Source organism: Pyrgilauda ruficollis, unplaced genomic scaffold (assembly GCF_017590135.1).
Source record: "Pyrgilauda ruficollis isolate IOZ18807 unplaced genomic scaffold, ASM1759013v1 scaffold19, whole genome shotgun sequence".
NCBI classification, from domain to species: Eukaryota; Metazoa; Chordata; class Aves; order Passeriformes; family Passeridae; genus Pyrgilauda; species Pyrgilauda ruficollis.
Window position 1 is genome coordinate 1,514,160 of NW_024518095.1, and position 22,633 is coordinate 1,536,792.

Consider the following 22,633-nt stretch of genomic DNA (forward strand, 5'->3'; position numbering starts at 1 on the left):
ATGTATTTTCTTTATTATAGATTACTTTAGTGTTACCACTGCTCATTACAACTGATGGAGAATGTTCTGTGCTCTCCAGTGAGCATCATCTCACTGAAGCACACTCATAAAGAAGCTTTGTTGTGGCTTGGCTCTACAGCATCTTCTTGAAGACAAGTATAAATTTCTTTGGAGAAAAAAAAAAGCAAAACTGATTCCAGATTAGCTGTATTTTTAAAATGAGGAATTATCTTGTATGTACAATTACATTTCTTCCTTCAGAGTGTTTTGCAGCATAGTAAGGATGCTGAAAGCCTCTCTTGCCGAAGCAAACATTATTCCTCAATCATCAGCCTGAATCCTCTAGGGGTTGTGAAGCTGTCGGTGCAGTAACACCGCACTTTGTTGGCCTGTGGTCTCACTCCACTGAAAGCTATTGCAGCACCCTTGCCTGGAAGGAGGAAATGTGCTGCAGTTGATCACCTCTAGATCAGCCCTCTTTTTCCATTACTTTATGCTCAGCTGTGCTTGATGATGCAGTTCTGGTGTTCCCTGCGTAGAGCGCGATGGCCGGGCAGAACTGCACAGCTGTTGGTGTTAATTACTGCCTGCCTGCCTGCAGTTTGGGGCGAACAACATCCTGGATTTGAATCATTTTATTATGACTAAAAATATACTGTTCTCATTTTTTCTTGCTAGTTTCAAACTTGAAAGTGGGGTAACCTGGAGGGAGAAGCCCAGAGCGTGTGGTGAGGTGTGAGTTCAGTGCTCACCATGGCCCAAGATCTGCTGCCATGCAGCAGCTGCAGACACACGTACTCATCCCCTTGTGCTTCCTCCCTCCTCCGCCTTTTTTGCCAGGTAGTTACTGGGCTGTTGGACATTCCTCGCTTGAGTGGGTGCAGAGAGCTCCATGGCTGATGTCCCTTGGCTTGCTGGATCAGGGATGTGTGTGCAGGCTGCAGAGCGTGGCAGGGGCAGGAGCTGAGGGAGCCAAAAAGTTGCTCAGTGTCCTGTGTGGCAGAGGCTGCACCTGCAGCACGTGGGCTCCAGCTCTGCAGGGGCAGAGCAGCTGCCTGGAGCTGGTTTTGGTTCATTAATTTGTTCCCTCCTCACCAAATATCAATTAATGCAAAACCAGCACAGTGGTTCCCTTAAGGGAATGAATGTGGGGGATTTCACAGAGGGGTTTGAATTCATGAATCATTTTCAAGTGGCAGACAATTCAAGGCTGACTAAGTAAAGTTATCACCAGTTTCTTTGTGGTGGGATGGTAATATCTTCTTAAATGATCACTACTTCAAAGCCATCAGCCCCTGTACTTAGTGCACAGTGCAAGACAATGATGATCAGGTCGAGCTTTATTGTTGGTGGGTGAGTCTGGGAGCTGTGACTGATACTGGAAGTGCCAAGTCAAGTTCTAGATCCCAGCCTGTGCTCTTCCAGAGCTTCATCTCCTTCTATACAAGTAGTTACTTGTGCTCTTACTGGTTTTCTTACTAACATAGTGATTAAAAACTTTTTAAAAAATTTTCATAGATACTCCATTAGTAATAATTAGTACTATTAGTACATTAGTAATAATTAGTACTCTTCAGTTACTGAAATTGGTGATACACTTTATTGTCCTTACTGTCATCTCTACTATTTATCAAGTATTGTTCAATGTGAATATTGTAAGGTGTAGTAACAATGAAAAATGTTGCCAGCATATCTCCTTAACTGTAACTCTCACACCTGTGCCAACCTTACCTGTGGAGCTACCTCATGAAGGTACAGTGGAGCTAACTCTTGGAAGCAGAGATGCCTGGAATTTTGTTCCCAAGGCAGGCCAGCTCTCCTGCACTAAAATCCCCCTAGGGTATTTCAGTGAAGCTGCTCCCTGCTTAGGTGGCACTTGTGCATCGGGCACACCCAGGGTTTGAATCCCGTCCTGTTTGCTTCCCACAGCAGAATTCCACTCACGCCCTGAACCCCTCCATGTTTTTCAAGTCCAGGGTGAAGGGGCTCTTGGCACCTGCATTTGCTTTTTTCTAGCTTGAAGCACCTGCAGATGGGCAAGGCAGGGTGAAGACTAACTTAAAACAAATGAGATGTAAAGGACGGGGTGCCCAGACAACACAGAACAAGATAAATGCATCTGCACAGAAGGAACAGGAGCTACATTGCTTTCCAAACCACACCACTTGAGCCAGAGTCATTTAAAACCAAACACTGCCAGCTGAGAGAAAAGAATTTATTACAAACTGTTAAACACTACAAGAAACTAAATTTTTCAGTAGACAGCACTCCAGCCTACATACACAGTACTGTGGACTTTGGACAGCCACCGTGCTCGTAAGGTGTTTCTTTAGGATGAGACATTCAAGCAGCATGCACAGTGAGAAAGGGGAAGGGGTGCAAGGAAAACCCTTTTGATTTGCATAAGTTGACAGAAGGTACACTTTTGTAATTGTTTCCCACAAGGTAGTTTGGATTGAAGGAATCACCACTACCCTGGAGGCAGCAAGGGGGCTCAGCTCCCCTCCTCTGCTCTCAGTGCTGGTGCATGTTGGGATGTTCCAGTAGAAGGTGTTTCAATGAGTAGAAATACACCTTTCATCCTACTGGAACACAACCAGGACTCCGAGGTTGCCATACTCCCCTTCTCATGCAGCTGCACCAGCAGAGACCTTGCTGCTTTTCAGCAGAAACAGGAGCAGAGTCTACAGATTAAGGCAATGCATTTCTTTAATTCAACATAGAAATTGTAACAAACTGCGTATTTTCTGATAAATTCTGAAGGATTTAATTGTAAAAAATAAAAGTTACTGATCACATGCTACTCTATTTGGTATTCTTCATTAGGTTTTGAAATACAGTGGAGCATCACTATAGTCACTGCTCCAACAATGTGGAAGCCAGTGACAGCTTCTCTTCCACCCAGGAGCTGCAAAACAAGAAACTAATCACCCCTCCCTTCTCCCAGTTCAAATCCTCCCTTGTTTCTTTCCCACCTCCCCCAATTTCCACCTCTCTTCCAAAAGAGGAAAAAAACCCCTTGAAACACTTATCTGACTCCTGAAAGGAGCTTTATAGCAAGGCTCAACTGTATAGACTAGAAAAAGATATAAAAGTGATTAAAATCCAAAAATTCAGAGAAGGAAAATATAATAAAGTACGCATGGCGTGATAAACCAGGATACACATAGCAATTTGCTACATTTTTCAAAAAGTGCTAACCAATTTTAGCTTAAAATAGTTCAAGAGATCTTACAAATTGCTATCATAGTGTAAAACTGAGTATACTGAAAAGCCTAAAACTTGACTTGACTGTAGAAAATGTATTATATCTGTTTCTAATTTACATAGCATTTGTATTTAGGCACACAAAAATAAATATAGACAGTCAAATGCTTCATTAAGTCTGCAGAAAGTTATAGTTAAAACCAAGCAATCACCTGCTGTGACAAACATCATGCTTTTACACCTCTCTCTCTACACCACACATGTACACGGGGGGATATCCCTTATGCCATCCTTAGGCTTCTGCAAAAGTTACTTTAAAGGTGAAACTGTTTTCTGCCAAAACCAGGTAATTTGGGAACTACTGGCTACAAAGAGAGAATTCCTCAGAAATCTCAACTGATACATTCTGTTTAAATGTTTTATTCCTGCTTCTGGGCAAGGAGGCTTTGGGCTGGAGCGGAAGCCAGGCTGATCCAACACCAACAGCACAACAGGACTGTAGGGTTAGTGACAAGATTTTAATAGCACTGTGTAAGAGTAAGGGAGCAAATCAGAGTAAGGCTCCTTGGAGAAGGATCTCCAGCTCTTCTTCTGCTAAGGAACACATGGTGATCACAGTATTCCAGCAACCCTCCCTGCTGCTGCCTCAGTAGAACTGGTTTTACCTGAGGTGTAAGGTTTCCCCAGGCACATTCAGTGACCTGACAGCTCTTTTTAGAATGCTTGTGGTACCTCTAATAATCTGTCTCCAGTGCTCAGGGAAGCAGGAAGACACTTGGCTTCTGATGGCATGGGCTCACCAATACCAGTCTGGTGATTCATGCCAAAGTCCCTAATTAATGGAGAAAAGTATTATGCAGCTGAGATTGGCACAACTGGCAGTCTCTGGTCAACTGGGAGCCTAACAATAAATTCCAGCTTTCTTGATTTTACTTGAAGAAGAAGAAATTTTTCTGTTTCTGAACATGTAGCTTTGGTACACTAATCTCCTGCTAGCCTAAGTGCATAACCTGAGGTTACCAGCGTGTGGTGATTGAGGACTTTCAACACAAAAATTATTCAAGTTATCCCACTATCTTGAAACAAATTAAAAAACATCACAAACATTACCAAGCAGCATAATTTTTATTTGGTGTTACAACAGCTGTGCAGCACCCATGCTTTTGGGCACCCCATTTTACTGTTTATGACTTTTCTTTTTGAAATCTAACAGTTGTGTTCAGACAACTCTATGTGCTTTTTTAATATACACATTGTGACCCCTGCATTCAGCCTGTCCAGTTAACAGTAGAAATATTTGTCAAGGCAATGAATTATTTCACCTTTGCTATAATTAGGGAGCAATCAAAAGAAAAATTTTACTTTAATCTGACTGATCACATGTACTGTACATACCTGTTCCAAACCCAACGTACTCGAAGTTTCTAAGTTAATGCACTCTCTTATTCAAGTCAAAATGCTGTACATCTAAGTATCCACACAACCGTACATTCCTAATGATTCTTCTTTACACCTGTATTCTTTTTAGAAATCTGTTTTTAAAAAGGAATAAAGAAGTTGCTCTGCAGATCTATATTTCTTTAGAACAAAACATCATACACTACCTTGAAAAATAGTTTTATCAAAACCAAATTCAAATCACTGTCATGTACAATTTTCAGTTAACAGTTCACATTGAAATTGCACTTTGCATATAGAATAAAACTAAAAAATGAAAACATATTCTATTTCCTTTCACAGGAGACTGCCTCTTCAGGATTTTTCTTCCGTGAATGCTTGTATTTGTCTACATACGCTTTCACTAGATTTGCCACTTTTGCAGAATTAACTTCTCCGCTCTTGCTATGACAAACCTGCAACAGTTTAAAGAACAAAAACGTTTGAAATGATTCAAACATTTCCATTGATTTGCCACAGTTCCACATTATTCATTTATTTCCCGACACTTCTGATTCTCCCATCCCAGGCAAAACATATTTTAAAACTCCTAATACTTTCCAATTGCTTCCTAAATACTTCTGAATTCCCATTCAATTCTTCCACACAATAACCAAGTTCTGTTCTGTGAAGCCAAAGAAAGCTCTTGTGGATGGAGAAAGAAGAAAGGTATTTTTGCTTCTCCCTCTTCCCCCTTTCCAGCAACTATGAGCTGTTCCCAAAAATGAGAAACCCACCCCAAAGCTTGCCCCAGAGTGAAATGTGTGCAGCTTGTATTATTGGACCAACTTACTTTATCTACAGCTTTCCTCACAATTTCTTTGTATTCCTCCTTAGTGATATCTTTGTTTTGGTAGAAAGGTTTGATTGCAAGCTTGACCTCTTGTGCTGCTTTTTCTTGAATTAACAATTTCTGAAGAGAAAACAAACTTGAGTGTTAAATTTCACTGCCTATGTATCTTTATCAATCACAAGTTAAAACTTCACAGGAAAAAGGTTGCCACAGAAGATTAGACAACCACCCCCGCCCTCCCCACATAGACATTTCAGCTCTCATGGGAGCTGCCTGTGCTCTGCTAAGCACAGAACATTTTCCCACAGCAATTCAAGTGATATTTATAATATATGCTTTAAAGAAGACTACATTAAAAAGAGTCAGAGGCTAACCTGTGTCCTATGGCTGCCACAAAAATATTACATACGTGATGATATGGAGTATATTACACTGAAGGGTTATTGTCATAACTTGCTATTTTTTAGTCATCAAAATGCATTTATATAAAAATTAAATTTTATGTTTTAATGTAAATATATAAACAGTGTATATAAAATATATGCTGAACTTTGAACTTGCCTGGTCCTTCTTCGAGCTATCTGCACTGGCTTCCACTGTTACACTTGCTTTGTTTTCTCCCAATTTTACAGCTGCATTAGAGCTCTTCATGTGACCTGATGACGTTGCATTACCCGAATTTGGTCCCTGAACTGTTCCCACGTTTCCCAGGACTGCTGCTGGAGCAGGCAAAGCTGGAGCACTCATGCTGTTACTTACATGAGAAGCATTTGGAATACCCTGTTTTAAAAAGTTATCAGTAGTTAATACGTTATTCTTCTATACGGCAATGTGGCTTTCTTAGGAGTCTCAGCTGCTCTAGAATGAGCACAAATACTGCATGCTTTGCTTCTTTACCTGATTTCCACACTGCCCATTATTTTGGAAGGTACACACATTACATTACATCGACTCAAAGAAAAAAAAAAACAAAAAGAAAAGCTTGAAAAGTAAAGCATCTTCCATGTCACCACAATGGCTGCAATTTCTAGCTCTGATCCCAGTAATAAAATACCCTGCAAATAGGCACAGAGGTACAAGGGGAAGGAAGTTTATGGCTGCAGAATCAATCTGATTTACAAAACAAGGATGTGATAAGTAGACGTTTTCTAAAAATATCAGCACCTAAACACACATGCAAAAGGTACCACCCAAAGCCACACTTACATTCCTGCATCATAATGATGTTGCTTTGAAAACATCTATTTTCATGTTTGTTATCAGCTTGAACTTGCAAATATAAATACACAGGCGAGAGATGAAATGCTGGCTGAAGTACCAGGATCTGTTTTTCAGCAATAGCCATTTTCTGGCCATTTCCAAACATCACCAAAAGGCACTGTACATACTTCGGAACCGAGAAATTAAGTAGCACTCAGACTTCAGATAGAGGCCATTTTTAGCAAAAGCCCAGAACATCCTCCTGACATGTTTCTGGCAGGCTACACTAAACACTGCTTTTTTGCAGGTCATCAGCATTACTCTTTACACATCTGCATTTATCTAGATGGAAAATAATGAAACAGGAATCTGAGCTCTTTGGAAAGGACAGAGAAATGGAGCTGTTATAAGCAGCATGCCAACGCTCACCAGCGTGCTGTCTTCATTTCCCTTCCAACAGGAAGGACAGGTGGTGTCCTGCAGTATTCAGTCATTTCTATTGTGCTACCACTGAGGGGTTGTTGAATGAAAGCTCAAAGAAAAAGCAGCAGCAGCTGCAAGAGCATTCAGGTTCATGGACACGAGTCCACAAAAGCAGGTAAGAGCAACAAGTGTAACATGGGCTTTACAACAGGTAACTGCGTTTGCAACAACACACAGTCTTTACAGAAACATATTTATTGCTGCACTAGATACTCATTTCAGAGGTTTTGAAGTCTATGTTCCGACTTCTTACATTTTTAGAGGTTAAATCTACTGGATTTCCAATTGTGAAAATATTTTAATTAAGACAGGAGGTATTAATTAAATCAACAAGCAATCTACCAGTATTTTAGTTCCAGCAGTACCTTCTTGGTTTACTTTGCAGTGTATTAAGTTATTTCATATGGCCTGTAACCCCACTCAGTATTTCCCACAGCACTCAATTCTCCTAGTTCTAAGTTAATGACTACAAACAGATGACAGCAGTGAAAAGTGAGAACAATGTAGGTCATTTATCAGCTCACTTCAGATCTTTACAGATGATGCATGAAAACAGAGGGTTAGAAATCGTTTGCTCACTTTTTCAACCTGGAATGTAGGGGAAAGTGGTTTAGGTTAGAAAAGGCAGCAGCAAAAGAAAAGCACAAACCCCAGTCAACTCCTGAGGAGCCCTTTACTTATTATAAATACAGTATCACATCTTGCAGGGCCATGGGTTCTCCTCCAAGTTGTTAATATTATTTTCCTTGATAAAAAAGCTCTTAATATGAACAGCCAGCTACAGGAGGAGCTCACATACATAAGAGTTGTTTTAAAGATATCCTTAGAGTCATAAAAAGATGGTCTGACCTGCCCTAAGCATGGCGGTCTTTTTGAAACTGGAGAAATAAAGTGGGAGTTAGGTCTCAAACAGGGCATGCAAAACCAGGAGAATCGGGTAAGAAGGCAGAAGCAAAAAACACCAAAAAGACCTCAGAAATTATTAATAAAAAGGCTCAAAAGATTAAACAATAAAAAATGCGTGTGTGGAGAAGCCACTGAGATGGTGACAGCTGGAGAATGGAAGTGTGGAACAAATGGGTGCCATGTAGTACTTGGTAATTTTCCTCTGTTGGTAGACCCCCATGGGATGAGAACTGCAACACAGAAGTTTAGATCACTCTACATGCTGCTGAAAAGGTATTCAAGCATTTCCTAAAATGCTTAAAAATCAGGTTTGAAAGGGGAAGATTTAGTTTTGGAAGCAGGTCACTTCTAAGATAAAAAAGATAATGGACAACACTGATGAAATTTTTCAGTGTTCCATTACCACAGAAACCTGGTTATGATGCTGTATGCTGTTATTTTTTAAAAGCTACAACCCATATGCTCATGGATGCTTCCACTTCAAATTTGGTACAAGGTGGAAGAAAATAGGCAAGAGAGAAAGAAACTGCAAGTATAAATTTATGATATTCAAGATAAAGAATCCTCAGCTGGTATTATTTCACCACTGTTCTTGCCATGGCTTCTGATAAAGCATACCTGCAATTGTTTTCCATCTTGCTGTGAAGCAATGTAGTTGACTTGTTGAGATGGTGGGGGTGGAGGTGGAGGCGGAGGTAATCCCTGAGAAATATTTGTGGGAGCAGCTACCTGTATGAGAGGCACTCCAGTAGGGAGATGCATGGGCATTGCAGGGTGGATGTTGAAAGGATTTCGTTGCATATTCATCAAGGGAGGATGGACACCCACTGGATACGGGAAGATGTTCATAGGTTGGTGCTGTGCATTCACTTGTGGCATTACATTCATTTGTTGCTGCATCATATTTATTGGTAACTGAGAGCCATCATTTTGCTGGCTGCCTTGGTCTTTGAGGTTTGGATCTGCCAAAACAAAAACCAGACAGTATATCAAGAAGAATTCTGTACTTCATAAAGCAAAATGGGAGCAAGGTGTCTGAACTCTTAATTAAGGATGGATTATCAAAAAGCTTTCTATAATCTGAGTATTTTCAAGATATTGCACAGCACTCGCCATCACACATGCCATGAAACCAAATGCTAATTTCCAAGTTTAAAAAATGTAGGTTACTATGAAAGCCTGCATTTTGAATTTGTTTTCTATACTTGTTCCCATAACAAATCCAATAAATTATTTCATCACAATGAAACTGCAATTTTTCACCTAAGAGTGGGAAGACAACATAATTTACCCAGTAAATTTGGCTTCTGCAATTGCAGAAGGTTAGTCACATATTACCACATCAGCAAGTCTCTGCTCCTGATTCACACACACTCACTGTACAGTTCTGGTAATTACAGAAATACTCTGCTGGGATTTTTCACACTGAGCAATAAGTCATCCTCAAACCATTTAAAAGATATTCATATTCAGAAAGAGTTGTTCAAAAACCCTGTAATGGTACAACAGGTAAAACCTAGAAGTAAAAATAACCTCTTGGGGTAGCAGGTAGCTTCTTAAATAAATTACTTTGATATATCATCTTCTTTTCAACAGAAGCCAATAAGTTAAAATCTAGACATAAGCAGCAAGCCTTCCAGAAGTCAATAAATCAGTTTGGAGAAATGACTGATTGCAATTTAGATGTCCGTCCTTAGAATCCCTTCCTTGAGGAACCCTGTCATCTAATTCACAGAGATCACAATCTAAGGCCTTACATGTTAGCCCAAATCCTCATTTTTTAAAATAATGGGATAACAGAATCACTGAGGTTGGAAGGGACCTATTGAGACTCTCTGGTCCAGGCTCTCTGCTCAAGCAGGGTCAGCAAAAGCAGGTTGCCCTGGAAGACCATGTCATGATGGCAACCTAGCCTGTTTTAACCACTTATCAGAGATTATTGTACTATTCTCAGCTTCCAAAAGTGAATAACAGCATGACTGTGCCTGAACTACATGAAAAAGTCTTTGAATCACAATATGCTTTCAGCTACAGGTTTGGTAAGTCTTCCCTGCAGCAGATAAAAGGGTGACAATGTTGCCTCAAAACTAGGAAGCCACTGATGCAGTTCTCTCTCAGAAGAGGGAGAAAACTGCTTGCACATGGAATGAAAATGGATAAAAATGAAAGGCAAAACAAGGAGAGAGTGCAAGAGTGCAAGTGTAGTTGTCTTCAGAAATATATTTCATAATTATTTAATTCAATTCACACCTATCCTTAAAGATTATTAATCAGGGCATTAATAATCTGTGGATGACTTCTAAAATATTCAGAAACAATCTCATCCACAGTTCAGTTAACTTACTTTCTACCAAAAAGTTTATTTCTGTCAGGGTGGTTGTCTTTTAGATATAAAAACCCCTCCAAAACTAATTTAGACTTATATTAACATTTTGGAGGCATTTTAAAACTGAAATACAGTAAAGGCTCTGGTTTTGTATTTATAAATTGCCCTAGATTTTTTTAAAGCATTTAAACAGGACTGCGCTTATCTAGGAGCATGCTGCTTGGCTAAGATCTGCCATGTGGGTCTGCACAGGCAAATTCATGTATTTTTAAAATGAAGTAGCCTTTTTAAAGTTGTGTAAATACTAAAAGTAATTATGAAGATATGCTTTCTCTTCAGCCAAATCAATTTACTTCATCAGCACTCTTCAGATGCACAGTCCTTAAACCTGAACTTGGGCTTTAAGCAAAACCAAGAAGCCATCAAAACACAAGAAATCACCAAACTCCACCTTTACCCCTCCATATTGCAAAAAGAGTATGGATTCACCCCAAATAATTTTTTTAAGAACATATCAGCAGATCAGATCACAGGACAATGTGACAGGATTGTGCTCAGCTACTGCATCTGTGACTGAACTATTATACTTCAAAACCATGAATACCTTGTTCAGGTGTTTCCTCTTCTTGTCTCATTCCCCATCCAGACTGTGGGCTTGATGAATTGCGTCCCCTTCTGGAATAATAATTCTGCACATCAGCAGGTAAAGTCTTCCTCACAGCCCAGCTGGATGCAGATGTCCACCCAGACCTGTCAGCGGGTGTATCGAACGAATACTCTTGCTCATTCTTACGCTTGCATGGCTGCTGTTCTGAGAACCTTGAAGCTTCATTCCCAGAACCATCTGAGTTCCCTGAGAGAGGTTTTCTGTTTTGCCAGTGACTTTCACTCTGGTCTCCATACATGAAACCGCTTCGGCCACGGCCACCTTGGCCACGCTGACCTCTCCCTCGATTTGGAATCCAACTTGAACCAAAGTTTTTATTCCAAGACTGTCCTGCATTGTCGTGCCTGCCTTCTTCCCAATGTGGTTTCTCTCTCTCTCTGTTCCTGACTTCAGGAACAGAGTTTATCCTCTCCATTACCCAGTCTGGACAATCATTTCTCTGCTTATCTGAAGAACACTGATCATCATTGCTTTTTTCTGTAATATTGTCCTTCTCTTTTTTAAGATTTTCATTCTGTTTCTCTTGATCACTTCTCCTGTATCGATCATTTCCTCTGGGACTTCTCCAGCTGTCATTTCCCCATCTCTCTTTCCATCGAGGTGAATGACTTTCCCTCTCATTTCTAGTGAATGAAGAACCTTTATTTCTAGTCCTAGATCGTGATCTTGATCTAGAGCGTGACTGTGACCTAGACCACCTCCTATTTCTTCTTTCTCTGTCACGATCTCTTCTTTGATTATCTCTGTCACTGCTTCGAGACCTAGATTTTCGCCTTGGAGATGAATCCTTAGTTCGTGATCGAGAAGATGATCTCCTGCTTTCCCTGACAGTTTCCCTTCTGGGAGATCGAGATGGTGGTTTTTTCTCATCTCTGAGTGTGTCTCTCTTTGGAGAACAAGATAAGGATCTCCTTCCCTCCTTCACAATTACCTTCTTAGGTGATCGTGAGCTCCTGTCTCCAGTTGTCTCCCTTTTAGGGGATGGTGATTGAGATTTCCTGCCCTCTCTCCCAGAAGGAGACCAAGTTGTCGATGGAGAATGAAATCTAGATCTTCTAGTTCGAGCCTTTTTCTCTGTTTTGAGCTCTGGCTGGCACTCTCTTGATTGAGGAACAGTTTCATCTTTTTCATCAGAACCTGATACAGAGTTTCCCACGTCACACTGTAAGGAGTTCACTTCTCCTTGCTCTGTACTTTCAGGTGGTACTAACTGCTCAATCTTCAGTTCATTCTGGTCACTGCAAAATGAGTCACAGTCCATTGGTATCATTTCATTATTATCTTCACCAAAATGTTTATGTTCAGCATTTACTGGGGGAGACTCTGAAGCTCCACCCTCTTCACTTTCTGAAATGGTGTCCTCTTTTAAGGGCTGTTCTGATGTACTGTCCATAGAAATACTGTGTATTAATGCATCTGGTTCTTCATCTTGAACAGGCTTTGTATTTGCACAATCTACTACTGGTTTTAATTCAGTCTCAGAATTATCTGTTTCCATGGTTTCAGGATGCTCAGGCAATTCACTTCCAGGGCTCTCCAATGGCTGATCTTTTCCCAGAGGTTCCAAATGTTCCAACAATTCATTTTCTGGACTAGCTATGGGTTCATCTACTTTTGTCAAAGTTTCTGTGTTCTCCATTAATTCTTTTTGAGGACTACATGATGTCTGATCTACTTTTTCAGAAGTTGCATGGTCACATACATCATCTTTGGGACTAGCTACTGTTTCCACTTCTTCAAGAGTATTTTCACAATTGTCCTGACTGCCAAGATCTGCCTTGTTTTCAGTAACATCTTTTACTTTAAATTCCTGACTCTCACTTCCTAAAGTTAGTATTGGGAGTTCTTGGAGAGAAAAACTAACATCTGCATTGCCTGAAGTGTCTTCATCTCTGTTACATTCTCCTGTAGTTTCCTCAGTTTCGGCATGCTCACTACAGCTTTCCAATCCATTAGCAGATTCTGTTTCTACATTATTCTTCTGTGGGAGGCTTGCATTATTGCTTTCATTATCTGACTGGTGGTCTTTATCTAAAGTTAAGACAGCTTCAGGCTCAGCAATGTCATCATCTTCCACTGAGCCACAGGGTGATTTTTCAGAACGTGCAGAACTTCTCAGTTTCTTTTTAACTGCAGGTGCTTGTTGTTTAACTGCTCTTTTAGACTTGCGTTTTGGAGGAGCATTCTCTGCTTCTGAATGAGTTTTATTCAGAGATGGGTTACTGCTTTCAGGGGCACTGCAAGCAGAACTGCTTGATCGAGGGGAGCTCCGAGACTGAGTCAGAGCCTCGTTTTTGCTGTTTCGTGCAGACCTTCTCGTAGGAGTAGTAGCAACTGATTTCCTCCTACTTCCTCTAGTGCCAGATGAACCAGAAACTTCCTTTTTCTCTTCCCCTTCTTGGGTACATGCAACAGCATATCCTTTGCCTAAATATTCTAATAAAAACAGAAGACATTAAGATTTGATAATAACCATTTATCTGAACATATTTAAGAACATAAAAGGACCTTCTGCAGCATAACAGATATCCTCAAATAATACAATTTAAGATTTAGTATGTAATACTGCCACAGCTTTTTTTCTTTTTAAATGAAAACTGGTTGTTTAAAGAACAGAAACAAGGTGAAATGGCACATCAGACATCTGAATACACAGTTTAGAAGCAGTGCTGGCACGACTACATGGACACTGATAGCATGCACAGTGAAACTGTTATTTGTTATTTATGAACTGGCTGCTCAAAGATAGTCAGCATTTAAGCTGTTAGAAAAGTAATGAATTAACCACACAGCAGTGTTACCATATAGCAGTTCCTGTCACTATAACAGGCTTTTGATAGTGAAGTGCAGCACTAGAGAAAGGGACATTTCCCAGTGGCCATTACTGGACGATCACATCATCCAACAGCAGTGCAGCAGTTGATCAGATACAGCAATGACACAGTGCAAACTTATTCACCAGATATAGAGCAAACTGAACTTAAACTCTGCCACAAGACACTCAAGGTGCCAGCAGCACCTACAGTGTGCAGCCTACAGTGCATCAAAAAACCAAAAGCTCTACAAAGAATGACTAAGGCACACCTAGCTAGCAGCTCAGCTCTTGTGTTGATACTGCACTAATTTATTTCATGCCATCTACCATTCAACAAAAGTCTTGGTAGGGAAGCTAAAGGTTATATTCACTGCACAGGGAGACTGATTGTCAGCTGTGAAAGCTTCTGGTGGACAATTCAGGAATTAAAGATTAATGATAATTAAGTAAATATGCTTGAATGTAATACTTCAGAATTAAATGAATTTCTTGGGATGTCCATTAATTTGTTTCACACTTTGTGTAGATTTCAGGAAGAATCAAGGATGTGGTGTTAAAATGAATTCTTTCACAGCTTCAATTTCATACATGAACAGTGCAAACTAAGAAAGATTAAGTGCTATAGATTTTGCAATAAATCTCTCACATCACAAACGTGATTTTAACTCTGTTCATTATTTCCCATGCTTCTGCTACAGTAAAATATTTGGCTAATGTATTCACAAACATATTTTAGAGAAGTAAGACTGGAATAAGAAAACTAAGTAACTGCAAAAAAATCTCTTTCTACCACTTCCTACTTTGTTAGCAGAACAAAAAAACCTATCACTGTATTAAATGCAAACAATAATCTCAAGAGAATGAATTCCATAACCACCTTGCTAGCTTTTAAAAGAGTACAGGACTCCAATCACATCCTCTGACCTTCCTTGCAAACACACAATAATTTGCTTGAACATGAAAAAAAATTACTGGTTCTGGGTTTTGCATGTCTAATGATCAAAAAATCACTTGAGAAAATGAAAATCAACATCAATTGTATAGGTACAGAAGGTACCATGTATTTAAAAGGAACCATGTATTGAAAAGAAAATAACATGGTGGTAAAGAACTTCAGAGGAATTTCAGGTTACTGACAGTATTTCAGGGATTTACTCTAACAGTCTCACCAATCATTTTGTTACAAAGTGACTTTACAGTGGTTAAGCAGCACTTACACAGCAACAGGTGGCTGTCTCAGACTAATTATGTCTTCAAACCTACTACAATAGTCAGGAAACCAAGATGTTACATGACATTTCAAATTTAAATATCTGTGACAATTTTTTTCATGGGAGAAGAAATCATCTTGCAATAATAAAAAACCCCCAGCAGAATACAAGTGGAATGTGGGAATCTGGAGAGAATTAAAATGTGAGTTATTTTTCTAGCACATTCAAAATCTACATGTGAAGCACAAACCCTTTTTTAGCATGCCCTACCACTTGTAAAATTTTAACGGAAAAGCTTCACAAGCTCTGGACTTGGACCAAATAAAAGGCATTTCAGCTCACTGACTCTTTATTGAAATATATTTTAATCACACAAAAACTGCATAATGCCAGCACAAATCTTAGTGGTATTCGTAGATTTACTAAAGCGTTTTCAGGTCAAGTTAGTAAAACAGACTATTTAATGGTAACAGACTACTAAAACTGCAGCAGCTACAGGGATGATTCAGACACTACAGTTATATGGTCATCATTGATATTTGTATGCCTCCTTGTACAACCCTGGAAGCCAGTGTCAGCTGTTACTCTGCTGCAAAACTGTATACTTTAGGTGAGGCCAAAAGTTGAGAGAAGCGTAAAAAGAAAATAAAAAATGCTTATGCTATGATGTTTCAGGCACAATTTAGTAAGAAATGAAAGAACCAGTTTGCATCTTTTAAAAAATGCATTTATTTTCTTCATTCTCCTTTTCTTCACCTTTTTAAAAAGTTGGTGTCCTTTTATATATACACTTACTGTGCATCTCTAGCAATATTCAGATTAGGTTTCTCTTTACCTTTGTCTTTACCTTTTCTTATGCATGTCATCCTTTTACTCAGATGCCATATAAAAATGAAATGGGGTAGGAACACTCACTTAACAGAATGTGACTAAAATCCTCAAAGGACATCTTCATATCCACCATCCCCTTGCTTTACTAGGTAATCTTAAGACTCTTACTTCTTGCATGGTCCTTATCAATAGAAAGTATTTAAATAAAATGTGAAGATGACTTAAAACTCTGAATCTTAAAACACTGTAGTATGTTGGCACTATCTTTGAATTCAATCTTTGTCCACAGTACAAGTATCAAAATTCTAATCAAAACAACTGACAAGATTCTGCTCTAAACATATTTTTTTAATGCTTCTGGTGCGTCCTAACAAAAAAGCTTGACTATAGAAGTAGAAAAGTAGACAGGGAAGTCAAGAGGTACAAGCTAACATATATATTACTAGAAGCAAAATGGTTAAGGGTCAGTTACATTGCACTGCCAAACATAAGAGACCTGAGGAAGCAACCTATCCATTTTTCACTGGGAAATGTGGAGGTGAAATACATACCTTTAAAAAGAATAAAGAATATGAATGCAACTTCTTCATGATCCTTCTACTACTTAATTCCTTCCAGCAATTTATTTCCACACAATTTTCATAACCCAGGAGACCCAAATCTGTCCTATCTCTGCCTACTAGACAAGTGAAAATTGTGTGATTCCCAATTCAAAGAATGTATTAACTCAAGCTTTATAAAATATGACTCCTTTGTTTCCACTTCTTTGAACTCGTGCAGCGTTTTGGAAGAGAAACTACATTCTTGCTGAGTATGGAGACAGAGGCTGTTAAAGGAGGAAGGCAACTCCTTCCATGTCCTGTCTTCTGCTGCTTTCCTGACAGACCATGGAGCTCCAGGACTTTTGCAAGGTTTTGCCCTGTAGAGCTTGTAGGCAAATTGAAAGAGATCCTTACATTTCACTGCTTCCTGACTAATGTTCTTCTCTGCTAGAAAGGTTTGTTCCCCACTCTGCACAATATACCTCTGAAATATGCCATTCATAATGCATCACAATAAGATTTATCCTTGAACAATGGGAAATGAAGAAGAGCATGAATGGAGAAAATGTTGCGATTAGAAATGGAATTAAGTTACAGAAATACTTATTAATTTAATCTTCAAAAGAATAAGTTACACCAGCTTTGGGGTGGATGATTCATGTTCTGTATTCCTATTTCAGAAATTAAGTAGCTGACTTTGAAATAGTACCTTTGAAATAGAAACTCCATCAAAACATACTTTCTTTTTCCCCATTAAGTGTAACTAACTCTATTTGATTTCTGATAATCATATTATAACAATACTCCACATGAGCTATAAAGAAAACTTACAAAAAAAAAGTTTACCAAAGTTTTCCAAAGGCCTGATATTTGTTGGAAGAACTCTTCCAGCCACTGCAGAAGAAGTGAGAAGAAAGGTCTCAGCTTCAGCTCCGTAAGATATTAAAGGAACACTGCAAAGTAAAAGCAAAAGCAGTAACATTAGTTGTTTTAGCTGTTTGCAGCAAGTCTTGGAAACAATGCACAAAACCAAAACACATTAGGCAACTACAATCGTTTTAACTTCACCAGAGCTGGAGAGAAACACAACACTGGCAGTGAACAAAACCTTCCTTGTCATATTTAATTTCAGATTTATTTTACTACCTAATCTATTAAAACTGTTTGAACAAGGTATGTTATGTTAAAGCAATATACATCTGGCTTTCTTTAAAGTCAAATACAGAACAGTAATAGGCCAGTCCAAAGTAGTAGGTTAAAGCACTGGAAATAAGGGAATGAGTGCTGATTTAGTACTTCAGCAGAACAGCAACCTTTTCTGCAGAAAAATGAGAAATAGTCTACATAAGAATTTAGAAAATACTCCTTTATTTTTTTCTTCATACAAACAAACAAAAAAAAATTATTCAGACTCCCTCAGAAAACCTTGAGCAAAACCAGAGTTCAGATAGAGATCTACAATTTTTGCATTATCGCTGAGTTGGAATGAAACTTCTTCTAAGAAAATGTACATGTAATAAATTTATTATTTCAATCCCAGATGAAATTTTTATTATAATTTAAAAACTCTTCACTTGCAATTTTAACTTAATCTTTTTTTTTACACCAAAAAGAGCAAAGAGATATGTAATGAAATTAAGATCATAGAACCAATTTCTTATTGTCTTATTTTAAAATCAGTTATTTTTATGGTTCTGCTTTATACTCACAAAAATACCCTTAGGGTATGCTTTAGCACACATCTGTTCCCTGACAAAAAAACCCATAGAATTATTTTATGTTCTCTGTTTCACTTGATACAACTCCTGTTAGTTCTTTTTAGATGTAAACAGGATATTTTTATAAATGATTACAGAAAAAGTGATAGAACCAACCCATGAAAGCAGGGTACAGAGTGCTGTGGGGAATCAGAATCAGACTGATGCTAAAGCAAGCACAGTCTGATATCTAGGGACAGAAATAATTTTAAAAGCTCATTGAATATTAGCTTCCAAATAGAAAACACATTCAAATTCACATTTCTGTGAAAAGCTGAAATATTAAGACGCACAAGTCAGTGGAGTTACTATGCTTGTCACAAGTACCAAAAAAAGTATTAAGACATACAGAAAAAAACCTATTGACATAAAAACACCAAGCAGCAAATACACAAAAAATTTAACAAGTTAAATGCAAACTATTTTCATTAGACTATTTAGTCTAATGAAAATGACATTCTATCTAAAGACCAGTTTGAATTAATCAAACTCCAAACTTGAAGTATGAAGATCCACTACGAATCCAAAACACAGACCTTTCAACTCTAGCAATCAGAGATGAACAGGACAATTCCAGTTCTTGTCTCTTCTGTCTGATCCCTGAATTGATTTCAGTGATTTCTGTACTGAAAGACAAATTTCATACAAGAAGTTATAAAAAGTAACTTTGTACTATGATAATTTTGTAATCAGTAACTGCTCCTATCAATGACTTTAATTTAACTGTATTAAAACTTTCAACAGTCATAATTAAACTATGCATTGGTTATTGCTTAGAGGAAAATTACAGTCTCAGCAAACATAAAAGAAGGCCAAAATAAATAAAGCAGATGGAATGGAAAACAGGAGATGAAATGTGTCTGCTGGAGAGTTGAAAGATGGAGAAACTTTACATCCTTGACTAATAAATTCTGTTGCATGGATGGCAAAAAGTTAATCTTTTACAGACTGTCAAAAACATACATACTTTTTTTTTAAATTAGGCTATATTATCCAAATAACATTCTTTTAGACTGTTGTTTTTCTTCCATCTATTCAATGAAAATTTATTCATACATGCGTTCTTAAGTATTAGGCTTAATTAAGTATTTTGCTTCATGCAAAATTGCTTCATGGATGTTTAAAGTATTCCTCTTGGAATCAAAGAACAACAACAAAGCAGATTGTTTCTGATACAAACCAGGGTATTCACCATAAACTTTTCTGGTAACTGCTGTTGTAGTAAGAGGGCTAAGCCTTTCCTATCCAAGGCTTCAATTCAGCATGGAATTAAACATGAACTCAAAATAAAACTCTTGTGAAATCAATGAGATTAAAATACTCAAGTGTGTGCTTCTGATGCTGAACACAGGACAGAAATTGAGGTGTGCCCTTAACAGTACTCATATTAAAATGTTTGTGTTTACCCTTTAACTGCTCTTCATCAATGAATAAATACTCTGCCAATCTTCAAAATATTTCAAGGCAGTATATATACAGGTAGGAGCAGAAGGAACTTCAGAATCTACAATACAGTTACTCATCAATTTATATGACACACTAGTATACACTAACCAGTCATTTCTACAGCTAAAAAAGGATTCTTCACTGCTACCACCAGCCAGAAGTGTGCTGAAGAAATTAGTTCTGATGCGCTCATTCCAGCAGGTCTGTCTTCTGGGCTACACAAAAAAATTATGAATTAAAGACCCCAAAATAAAATAATTAACATTAAACACATGAAGATGCACTGAAATTAAATTAGGTCAGCAAGACTTTAGTTCATAAAAAACAGACACCATAATAGCTCCATAGGTATATGTAGATATTTGAAGTTACAGTGAACAAATTTTCTCTATTCAGTCTCTAAGTTTTCAACAACTGCTCTTTGCAGACAAATTTCATATTTTATATAAAGCAAAATCTTTCATGCTTCACACAGACATTATGAATAAATAAGCCTGATCTTCACTATTGCACAATTCTGCGACCTAATGCACCACAGTAAGTACAGCTCAAGCACCTTCACACCCCTGCACAGCAATTCACCAAATGTTTTGTTTCAAGTAACAAGAAAACCTAATGAGGGTAGCTGGGATTCTCCTTACTCCTCAGGTAGGATTGTGGAACATGAAGATTGTCTTGGTGTGTCTAGTTACTGGACCCTCACACAGAGGCACAGCACTCAGAACCCACTTTGTATTTCAAAAGTTACCACCACCACCAATTTATGCTGCTAACAAGGCCCAGCCATGTGCCATGTGCTGGCCCGTTGCCATTTGCAGGCATGCAGGGAGCTCTGGGGCTGGGCACTGCACTGGTGGCAGGGGAAAAACCAAACCCCAACAACAAATCAACAGTCCTCCAGATACTCTTCCCACACTAATATATACCTACACTGATCCATTTTTGTTCCAGCACAAGAAGGGCCCATACCACCTCAAATCTGACTAAAACTTTCCTATTCATTTCCCTAGGACTGGTATTTCAGAACAGGATTTTAGAATACTCCTGTAATTTTAATTCAGAAAAAAGTAAACTTTGTAGTGGAATGTATAAGAACACGTTTCAATATGCAGTCATTATCCGTATGCTCCATCAAACTTTAGCACACAAAGCTGCTTCTGCAGAAGAAATATCCTATTTTACCAGCATAAAAATTTTAAGTTTTGCCTAAAAAACTGTTGGGTTTAAGCTTTATTTTAAGAATAATATACATTTTAAATATTAACCTTTCTCCCTCCAATTAAGAACTATCCAGATGTTCCATAAATACCCTTACGAAGTAGTTGCTAGTACATCATGGCTTTCTTTTAGATTTTGAACATTTCTTGGATAATTGAGTCCCATGCTTCCTCCTGAAGGTTTTTAATGGTTATGCTTTTGTTTATGTACCTTTTTTTTTTTTTTTTGCTACATTATTTGAGACATTAATGCTATTAAATACTTCACCATAAATCAGTAGAACTAAAAATGAAAGCATTCCCCAGGCATGAAGTCACATTAGTGGCTGATCTTTCCAGTTCAAAACCCCCTCAATGCTGTGAAATGTACTTGAAGTTTACAGGACAACAGAACCCAAATTTCCAAATACCTGAATTAGAAGAGGCAAACCGGAGCTAACAATATCCCTGACAACTATGGTGTAATGAGTACCAAACCGAAGTTACAATTCACCAGCTGCTGAAAATACACAGGATGTGTCCCATACTACATGAACAAAGCAGTCACCAGAACAGGGACTTGAACAAAGCTTTTTCTTCAAATATTCAAACTTCAGGTAAGAAAGAATGATGGCAAATATTGCATTTTCACTGCAGAATTAAATTTATGGCCTAAAACTTTTTCTTGCACATGCATTTACAGGTACTACTATGAGTAAAAAAGCATTGATCAAAAACTTGTGTCTCAGTCAAAGTATTTTTGAAAGGAAGGATGGCAGAAATCAAACAAGAGCCTTTACAGCTCCTTATAAATCTGGCATCTGGTGATCCTGTGTTTATAGGCTAAGATTTATGAACAAGAAACCTGGAAACAGAAACCTTCTTTACAGAAATCTCACACTTAAAAAACTCCAATTTGATGCAAACCATAATGTCTATGCCACATTCACATAAATTACTTGGTTGATTACATCTATATATTTTATTGAAAATAAAGAAAACCTTCATATAATGGTGCTTGGATGACAGCTTGTACATGAAACCATCTTCCTTTGGATGAAAGGAGATGGATGAAAACAGGGTTCAGGATCTTATAATGTAATGTAAATTAAAATATTTACCACCAGCACAAGACTAATTTTAATCTGAGAAAGAAGCTCATATAACCTGGCACTATATTCTAATTATTTCAAGACAAAAAGAGAAAAATAAAAGAGTTCGAATCATACCAAAATTAACAAATAGAAGTTAACCTTAAAAATAAGCAGGAAGGTAGTCTTTAAAATGCTCTAACAAAAGAAAGCATTTACAAATGATTCCTTATCAGAACCAACCTTGTTTATCTTCACAGAGAAAGCTTTCTTGTTTTGTTTGTCATGCAAAACATTACCTGTGGAACAAGGAACAAAATTTTGATCTTAACTTCAGCATATTAGTTCTTGACTGTTCATCATAATCATTAATGCAATGGGAGGTTAACAAAATGTGTATCTCGAGTGCATTTACAATGTTTACATACAAACTGAGTAAAATGAAAATGCACGCACCTTCACAATAGCTTTTTAGATACCAAGCAGTTTTTACCTCTTCAGATATTTTCTTCATTTCCTAAGTTATGAATAGACTTATCAAACAACTTTTCTTGAATAAACCCCTCAGAACAGCAACCCCAAAACACAGCTAAGTGTTGCTTGTGTTTGAACTCTCAACAAAAAAAAACTTCTGTGAATAAAAGCTAGGCATTTGCTGTTCCCCAGCTGCCTGATGCAGAAAATTACTTGAGGCTGAAACCACATCCATTTGAGTTGTGACTGAA

The 22,633-nt window shown here is 38.0% G+C and overlaps 1 protein-coding gene across 2 annotated transcripts in view; it reads right to left on the minus strand.

Annotated features, from left to right (window-relative positions):
* Window positions 1–2,201: 2,201 nt before the first annotated feature.
* SCAF11 (SR-related CTD associated factor 11) overlaps window positions 2,202–22,633 on the minus strand; it is a 50,111-nt gene continuing 29,679 nt past the window's right edge. For both annotated transcript variants that reach the window (XM_041465557.1, XM_041465559.1), the window contains exons 7-15: window positions 22,152–22,207; window positions 19,730–19,836; window positions 18,712–18,801; window positions 17,265–17,371; window positions 10,957–13,455; window positions 8,645–8,988; window positions 5,999–6,217; window positions 5,438–5,557; window positions 2,202–5,060 (exon numbers count right to left, since the gene is read on the minus strand). In XM_041465557.1, the coding sequence (XP_041321491.1) occupies window positions 4,932–5,060; window positions 5,438–5,557; window positions 5,999–6,217; window positions 8,645–8,988; window positions 10,957–13,455; window positions 17,265–17,371; window positions 18,712–18,801; window positions 19,730–19,836; window positions 22,152–22,207 (3,671 nt within the window). In that variant the 3' untranslated portion in view covers window positions 2,202–4,931. The remainder of the gene's footprint in view (window positions 5,061–5,437; window positions 5,558–5,998; window positions 6,218–8,644; window positions 8,989–10,956; window positions 13,456–17,264; window positions 17,372–18,711; window positions 18,802–19,729; window positions 19,837–22,151; window positions 22,208–22,633) is intronic.